Below are 9,606 nucleotides of genomic sequence, written 5' to 3'. Positions count from 1 at the left end.
CTCTGAAGTTTCCAGTTGCATCAGGAGATGAGGCTGGTGGGCAATAGAAGGATGCAGTCATCATTTTATGCTCATCCCTGATACTAGGTCTTGCCCAAACAATCTCACATGCAGCTTCAATTTGTGCCTCAGTGGATCTGAGTTTCTTATCTACTATGACAAATACACCACCTCCGTTTCCCTTTGGATCTTTAGTAAGAAACATGCCCACAGAGCCACTCATTTGTTGATTGTAACTGTTCAGTTAGTAATTTGCCGATATAGCTTCCACCCAAATGTGTATTGACAGTGATGAATCTCTGTTGTGTCAAAGATCCATTGATAGTAATCCCCAAATTCTTATTTTAAAGCCAAACACAAGTTCATAACAGAAGATGTATAAAAGGATTCTGGACGATTTTGTATATTTAAATGAAAAACTATTTTAAAATTTTTAGATATACTTTAAAGTTTGTAAATATAACAATACAGTAAGAAATCCACCAATTTTAATTGCATTTGCTTAGAAAAGTTCAATATAATGCAATACAATATGAAAATACTTCAATTTGAGAGTATTAAATATTTGCAGTTCATAACACATCATATCCACAAACAGGAAAACAGAAATGATAATAGGCAATAACATTTAACAACAGAAAAATGTCTTCCTTTGTAATGCTGTGAGAAATGCTGAAAATGTATATCAATCCTTTTGCACAATCCAATAAATTTGCTAACCAAAATATATTTGATTACTAATGGTTACCCATTTCTTCCGTAGCAAATACCTCTAAAACATACAAAGTTTTATGTGGTTCTGATTGAGATTGTTTTAAATCACAGTTTTTCTGAAATCATAAAAATATTTTATTTATTCTTAGTTTTTTAAAAAGATTTCATGAAATATTGTCAACAATTTCTGAACATACTGTCACAGGAATTGTTAACATCGACATTAACCGCTTCAATACTATCACAAACATGTGATCCTGTGAAATAAAAAATTTGTGACACTTGTCTCAATAAAAGAGTTGGAGGTAGGCTGGTAAGTCAGGTATCACAGGAAACAAAAAAATTAAAACCTCACAACTTTATCTTTACAATCTTCCAGTTCCTACATCAAGAGACAATTATAGTGAACATAAAAAGTTTGAGATACAAGTTCCTGCAACTTGAAATAAATCTCATTTTCCATTTCTGTACCTGCATACAGTCCCATATATTAGCTACTGCATATTCTCCCTTAGTCTCAAACAATGTTTAGCTTAATTTTTGTCATATTTCAATCACTGTGAGGAATGTAAACATCAGACACTTGATATTCATCATTTCTTAAAAGTGTTATCAAATTTTTCTCTTTTAGAATTAACCAAATATACAACAAAACAAAACAAAACAAAGCAACAGAAAAGAGGCAAGATTCACATGCAAACAACGCATAGTTTCGTAAGTGCTATGGTTTACAGTCTTTTACATTAAAATGAGTATTGTATATCTTTAACATAAAAAATATCTTTCTCCTGTACAATTAACAGGGAATGACAAAATATACTATAAATCCTAAAAGTCAACACCTCTTATTTCATCTCAGTACAATACCATGCATGAACATATAGGTCTATGGCAGGGTATTCAGAAAATGATTAATTTGTAGTTTTCTGAAATAACATAATTAGCACTGAGATGAGAGAGAGAGAGTTAATGGAATAATGGCTAGGGATTTGGAAAAGGGGGGAGGGAGAGAATGTAATGGAAAACTATGTGGGAAATATTTTACAGTAACATGTAGAATATTCTGTGTAAGTGTAGCTGCTCTGACCACCTTCCTGTAAGTTTCTTATTTTGTTCATATGTTACCATCTCCAGGAAATTTTACCTTAAGGTGATTTTGTAAGTCAAACAGAAGGAACATAATGTGAGTGAAGAATGTATGTGTTATATTTGAGGTGTATCTGTTGAAGGTAGCTTTGAAATAGATAGTGGAAGCAATCATTAAATTTAATTTACCACTATTCATTGGTTCATTCTTACAACTTTAAAAATATGAAAAAGAAATAACCTTTGGAACTTGAGACTCCCACTCCTTTTCCCAACAAACTTATTCTCACTTTTAAGTACCTATCTGAATGTGCAATAACAGTTACATGTGTTTTAACATTAATTCGTTCACAGAGAGTCTCACAAAGAAGAGCCATCGCCCATCAGGCATGTGGAATGGGCCACATTATTCAGCAACAGACAGTAGAAGCTACTACATCCACTTCTGTAGCAGTGAACCATATTAAATTTAATCATATCAGGTATATACATATTAAATGAAATGTTTCTTTAATTGAAATTCGAATTATTTCTATATAAACTCCCGAATTTAATCAGACCATCAGATCAAATTCAATGGAAAATCATTTTTAATTATATAATAATTGAATAAAGTTTGATGCTTCACCAACATCCCAGTTATAATGAGACAAATAGTACCAAATTTCATTGCTCCAAAGTTTATTTGAATGTCAAACAAATTCTGAAAGTGTTAGGCCTCCTGGAGGAGGTCATATATGTAACAAAAAAATTTCAACCATTTCCAAGTGTATCAAAAATTTACATCAAGACCTAGTTTCTCTCATTCCATATAATATTTAAAAATATCCAGAACACAAAAAAAATATAAAAGCTGTAGGAGTGCTTATTGAATAACAAGTAAAGAATCTAAAACATGTAACAGGCATCATGCATTTACTAATACTGTTAAGTCTACAAAATCGTGCAACACACCTATACACATGCACACACACATTCTCAACTCCTTACTGCTGGATTTTGGTCACTGCCTCAAAGCATGTAAATTTCTTTTATAAGTTTCTTATGTGGTTTATGCTCTCTATTACAACACATCTATGTAAATAAGTCGGGATTGTGCAAATGGGAATGGGAAAGACAGAACTACAACACCAAGACACACTTCTCAAACAGTGTTAACATTTGGAAGTTCTCCAACAACAACACAGATATTGAATAGTAATAACTAAGTAATTTATGAACAAAGCACCTTTCATGGAATATTTTCAGCACAAATAACAAAGATGTGCTACAATATGTCATACAATTATTATAGTACAGCATTTATGTTCACAAGAAACTGTACATGCTTCATTCTTGATAAGGTTGCAAGCCACTGCTGTGTGAACAATTGAACAGTGAGCGGTCTACGCATAACATCAACTTCCTTCAACATGCAGTAACTAAGCAGTTCGACAACAGAAGTTACCTTATTGTACAAGGCCAAGCAATCAAACAATGAAGTCTGTTATCCAATATTATGCAATCAAACCTGATCTCTTATTTACTCATGAGTGATTCATTAAATAATAAAATTAGTTCTTCAGTCAATTATGTACTGCAGTTGGCACTGATTTCAAGAAATAGGTCTTTGGATAGAATATGAAGCCTGCCAGTTGCTGCTTGTTTATGTTCCTTTCCTAATAAATAAATCCTTTAAATCAAAGGATTAGATATAATGCATAAAGCCAGAAGTCATTCACAGGCACCTAGAATTTCATTCAGGCAGCTTTTCCTAAATGATTCCACTCAAAGAAACAACTGTTCCCAGGACATCCTTCGGCAAAGTACACCTGAATTTTCAATTCATAAGCAGTGAAAGAGGAATAAAGACAATGACATGCACACAGATGATGAAAACGAATTTTATATTAAATTGTGGCTGAAATACCAAAAGCTGGCTATTGCATGCTCAGTTCTACAGAGCAGTTACACAAGAGGATGGGCCAGTAGAGTCAGAAAAGCAATAAGTACAGTAAGTCGAGGTTGCATCAATACACAACTTTCTGCACTGCTTCCTGCAACCCTCGTGTTCATCTCAGCAGTGGGTGGTTTCGGTTGCTGTGCAAAATTTGGCGGCTGCGGTGATTTCTTAGCTTTCTCCTCTTCCTCCTTGACGGACTTCTGGTACGCCGCATCCCATTTTGCCCGATCGATGCTCAGCAGCAGAGTGGAAAGCACCTCGCGAAGCTCAGAACGCAGGCCAGCCACGACCTGCTCTGTGGCATTCAGCTTCTTCGGTGGCACCGATGTGCCATTGGCAGATGCAGCAGTCGCATTGAGACCTGCCAGGGACGAAGTAGAGTTCGTTACGTTCCGGTTATCGGGAGAAGTACCGTTAACAAGTGAGGTCGTATTTGGGATCGTGTTGACAGGCATCACAATGGAAGCGTTAGGTGAAAGAGGTGTACTTGTCGATATGGCCATTACAGAAGACAGATTGGATGGAGAAGGAGTGGAGGTAACGGCAGGTGCCAGTCTTGCAGGTGGTGTTGTGACAGGAGCACTATTTTGCAAGAAAGGAGCCAGGGTCACGTTTGTGGCAGCAATAGTAGTGTTTGGGGAGCCAGTCGTGATATTACCTGTAGAGTTCGATGCTGTCGCATTGGCTGCTGTAGCATTCGGGCTGGTGGCATTAGTGCCATTGATGACTCCGAACAGAATCTTCAGCTCTTCCTCAATACCGTCGTCAACTACTTTTGTAATGTTCTCTGGGACATTATTCACAATGTAAGTGAAATTCACAAGAGGTTCGAAGCCCTTTGGCCTCAGTGGCCGCTCGATAGCTCTGGCTGCCGGTGGCTTCGAGGTGGTGGTTGTGAGTGGATCCACCAGGGCGTCAATGTTAACTTTCAGAGGATCTTTCTCAGTCTCCTTGCTGAGCAGCAGCATCCTGTCCATGCCGATCTGGTCTATGCCCTTCTCGGCAACCAATTTGCTGTAGCGGAGGTGCCGCCTGTCTAGGACCTTCTCGAGGAACCGCGCCCAGTGCCACACCACGCTGTCGACGTCGGCGTCGGTCCGGGCCGCCATGGCGTACGAAAAGTAATTTGTAGCGGTGAAACCGACTTCCTCGTCAGAGACGGGGAGCAGGTTTGCGAAGAAGCTCGGTCCCTGCTTGGCGATGGCACGAGCCACAGACAGTACTCTGTTCAGGTCCGTGCGCAGCGACGTGGTGGCTCCACCGCACTTCATCGCGTCTTTGCTGTGGAACCAGCGCTGCAGGGGCTCGTCCTCGACGTCGTGTGGGGAGCTGCACTTGGGCCGTCCCGGTACCGCATCTTTTCTCAACGTGGCCCAGCCGGCCAGGGGCAGAAGGTTGCAGTCACAGCGCCAAGGGTTGCCTTCAAGTGCCAAACTGTAACAGGTGAAAGAAAATTACAAACTTTCCGTTTTGGATCCTAGGGTTGCAAATAGCAAGAATGAGTTTTAGCCATCAAGTTGGCACGATGGGTATATGCACCTGTAACAACCTCATTCTCAGTGGGACGGATGGATATTATTGTTCACAGCCTTCTGCAACTTTTAACTAGTGAGAATGATGAGTTTCAGGCTCACGGGTGCTACAATGCTATTATTCAATCCTTTCCCCACCAGATAGTACCCCTCATCAGTCAAGATAATTTATTCTCAGTTAGTTACAAGGTTTTCACTGTTCATACTGATAAGGTAACGAATTATGGCAGTCATTATGCTGAAGAGAAACTAACTAGTCTAACTGTACTGGAGCTTGCTCGTAATATGTTTGGAAACAGTTATTGCATTTATCTTAACAACTGGTATACCACTCCATTTTGATTGGCAAACTAAGGGGTAAGAACAAATGGTTCAAATGGCTCTGAACACTATGGGACTCAACATCTTAGGTCATCAGTCCCCTAGAACTTAGAATTACTTAAACCTAACTAACCTAAGGACATCACACACATCCACACCTGAGGCGGGATTCTAACCCGCGACCGTAGCAGTCACGTGGTTCCGGACTGAAGTGCCTAGAACCGCACGGCCACCATGGCCAGCGGGTAACAACACTAAAGTTGCCAGTGCAATACAGTCAAACAGAAAAGAAAACAAAAAATCTGAAGTAGGGTGAATACTCAACAGTATATAGGAGCAAGCAGATGCTGATGAAATGGAAGGACAAGAGAGGCATCACAATGATCACCACATCCCATGAAGATATATTTCAGGAAGTAAATTCAAAGAATGGAATCATTCACAGTGATTCATAGAGATTAGAAGTAGTATATAATAGACAAGGATAGAAGTTAGCCTGATACCAAGAGACAGGTCAATTAAAACTAAATTAGAGGCACACTTACGTTGCAAGAGATCCACCACGCTGGTGCAGTACATCTGAACTGAGAACCTTAAGCTTGTTGTAGGCCAATCCTAAATAGGCCAGCTTCGTGCAATCCTGAATGAAGTCTGAGGGGAACTGTGAGATGTCATTACTCGACAGGTCCAGCCATTCCAGATTCGACGCATTTCTCAGAAGGCCAGTCGGAAGGTCCTCCAGTTTGCAGTCGCGCATCAGAAGCACTCGCAGTTTGGCATTGTTTCTCAGCAGGTCCCTGCAAACATAGTACAAAAGCAGTTGCCATTAATGTCTCTTGCACCAGATGTAAATAGAAATTACATTATGAAATGTAAAATAAAAATCTCGAAACATCTTAACTCTCTTATTGCCAGTTCTGAAATAAGTTTTCCAGACAAAATATTAGTGTGCTTAGCTGAGTGCAAAAAGAAAAAGGAAAATACAGTAATATAAGAAGCATATATTTGTTTTTCCTCCATGCTGTAGCAGTCACAACGGAAACTACAAAATATAACAAATGTCTCCTGATCTGTGAACAGCAACATCATTAATGCAAAATTGGTGAGTATCAGTCAGGCTTCAGACAAAACAGATCCTCTGCAAAATGAATAAGTAAAACTAATTCTCTGACATCAAATTGTAATAAGAATGTAGCCTGTACCATTGTAGATTGAGAAAAGGGGAGCTTATGACTAAGTGGATCGTAAGTCTCTGTTCCAAATTCTGAAAGAATAAGGCAAGGATATCAAAATTACAGCAGTTATTAGTGACATGTTAAATAAGGTAAAATTTGTCGAAGACATCTTACATTTTGAAATTAAAACATGAATGACATAAGGGAATGAATTGCCCCATTATTTTTCAGCTGTTAACAAAAGTAATCTGAGCAAAATCTTAGCTTACAATCAATGAACCAGTCAAAGTAGGAAGAACCAATACTGGGTGGGATAGACTTCGCATATGATGTAGAAGTTCTATGTCAGTGCACTGAAAAAGCACAAAGACAAATAGAAATTCTTAAAGAAACAGCAGGTCTGCAAATAAAATTTGAGAAAAAAAATATAAATAAATAAAATAAAATATACATGTCCAACACCAACCTGGCAGCCAAACTTCTAAACACACACACACACACACACACACACACACACACACAGAGAGAGAGAGAGAGAGAGAGAGGGGGGGCGCAGAGATGGAGACAGACAAAAATTGAGTGTTTCTCAGTTCAAAAATTTAGACAAAATCATTCATGAGATTGTCGTGGAAAAGACTGATTATGAAAGTCATTGCCACAAAATGACTACAACACTTACGAAACGTATGTACTACAAAATACGTAAAACATAGGGACTACAAGACACTCATCAAACCAGAGTGTGTTTATGGGACTGAAACACACATTCCAAACAGGGAAAGAGAGACACCATTGAAATCCAATTGGGAGAACAAAAAGTAATCAGAAAAATTTTAAGTCCGAATTATTCTGATGAAGGAACATAGAGATTAAGAGCAAATAAAGAAAGTGAAAATTACACCAGCATTTATTCAGATTTGAAAAAAAAAAGCTAAAATTCTATGAACATATTAAAAGACTGTAACCAACCAGACTGCATAGACAGACGTGGAATTGTATGAAAGTTGCGGCAAAACTAAAATTGAAACAATAAAATGGATTGAAGCAATGAAATATGGCCTGAAGGAAGGAAGAGTAACAGGCCAAGATATGCCAGGCAGGAAATTCATGACTGGACAGCTGGGACTGGCGGAAAAAAAAAACCAATAAGACAGGAACAACTTGACCTGATGAATGTAAAAAAAAAAAAAAAAAAAAAAAAAAAAAAAAAACATTCTGTGACAATGAAAGTAATGTGGGTACAAAGAAAAAATAAAATAAAACTCTGGAAATGCCCCTTATTGTGGTCCAGTAGGATCCAAACATGAATAATAATTACTTACGTAATACCAACTGTTCACAAGCCACCAGCAGTTTACTGGTGTATACTAAAACCATGACTCAATTATTAGAACAGTAAATATTCTATTGATAGCAAATTTCTATGTTCACATTTTGATTAGCACAGAGTGAACACTATACATATTATAGCTGTGACAGTAATGTTTCTTGTTGTATCAAAACAAGGGAGCTTCGAGTTAAATGTGTCAATGTCACTGATGTCATAAGAGGTGGAGAACACACTCAGGTTGGAAGAGTATGTGACACACAAACAGGTGTGGCACCATTAACAATACCGTAAGAGACTTTTTGGAATGAAGGAAAATGATAATTGGATTGGTTGAACTCCCTTTTGCCAAATACAATTCGAGTTTCCTAACCTTTGTGTCAACTGTATTGGTGGTGACATTGTGGTTCCAAAGTCTGTCTCTTATTTAGCAGTATCACGCATATCCCAGTATAAGTCTGCAGATATCAACAATGTAGGAAAAGATAGAGCACAGCTTACTGTACAGATGATAAGTTACGTAGACACAATTAAAAGAGACTTACAGCTTTCAGCCACAGCCTTCGGCAGAAAAAGATAAACGTACGTCAATCATTCACACGAGCAAGCACACCTCACGCACAGATGACTGCCGACACCAGCAGCTCGAGCCAGAGTGCAACTATCACGTGGGACAGGATCAGTAATCTGGAGGGGATAGGGAAGAGGTAGAGAGAGCACGAGTAGGAGAAGAGAGGTGTGCCAAGTCACCCTATCTTAACTCCTTCACAACCTCAATATCTTTTCTCCCATCCATTCTGCCCGGTCATCCTCAACGCAGCATGCCACCTTCCTAGACACTGAACCACCTCCTCTCCGATGGCTCCATCCACACCTCTGTCTGCAACAAATCTACCAATCACCTGCACTTCGACAACTGTCATCCCTTCCACACCAAAAAATCCCTCCCGTACAGCCTGGCCCCCCAGGGATGGCACATCTGCAGTGACAAGAAGTCTCTTATCCAGTATGCTGAGGGTCTCGCCAAGGCCTTCACAGACAGACATTACCACCTCCTGTTCCCCTCGAAACAGTCTGCAAAGAGATCTCCCATTCCATTTCCCTCACACCACAATCCTTCCACCACCTCCGAGAACCAGCACATAGGAGTGCCCACTTCGTCAACCAATACCGTCCCAGACTGGAACAACATTCTTCAGCAGAACTTTGATTACCTATAATCATTCCCTGAAATGGGGGACAACCTACCTGAGATCCTACCCACCCCTCCTGAAGTAGTGTTCCACACCCACCCAACCTCCACAACATCCCGGTCCATCCTTATTCTGCTCACTGTCACAACCTTTTGTCACAAGGATAATATCCCTGTGGAAGATCCAAGGTTGAGATCTGCCCAATCCACCCACCCAGCACTTCCTATTAGAGTCCTGTCACAGGCTTATCCTACCCCACCATGGGCTGGGCACCAGCAAAAGCAGCCATGTCATTTACCAACTCTGCTACAACCAC

The 9,606-nt window shown here is 39.5% G+C and overlaps 1 protein-coding gene across 3 annotated transcripts in view; it reads right to left on the bottom strand.

The window, feature by feature from the left end:
• Positions 1-1,057: 1,057 nt before the first annotated feature.
• The window catches only part of LOC126210641 (uncharacterized), a 279,682-nt gene continuing 271,133 nt past the window's right edge, over positions 1,058-9,606 (bottom strand). For 2 of the 3 annotated variants that reach the window (XM_049939960.1, XM_049939962.1), the window contains 2 exons: positions 6,141-6,392; positions 1,058-5,176 (listed from right to left, as the gene is read on the bottom strand). In XM_049939960.1, coding sequence (XP_049795917.1) covers positions 3,748-5,176; positions 6,141-6,392 — 1,681 coding nt within the window. In that variant the 3' untranslated portion in view covers positions 1,058-3,747. The remainder of the gene's footprint in view (positions 5,177-6,140; positions 6,393-9,606) is intronic. The other variant, XM_049939961.1, reaches the window with a different exon arrangement.

The sequence above is a fragment of the Schistocerca nitens genome, chromosome 10, assembly GCF_023898315.1.
Source record: "Schistocerca nitens isolate TAMUIC-IGC-003100 chromosome 10, iqSchNite1.1, whole genome shotgun sequence".
Lineage (NCBI taxonomy): Eukaryota > Metazoa > Arthropoda > Insecta > Orthoptera > Acrididae > Schistocerca > Schistocerca nitens.
The sequence above is the reverse complement of the archived record's forward strand: the minus strand, read 5'-3'. Positions and strand labels throughout refer to the sequence as shown.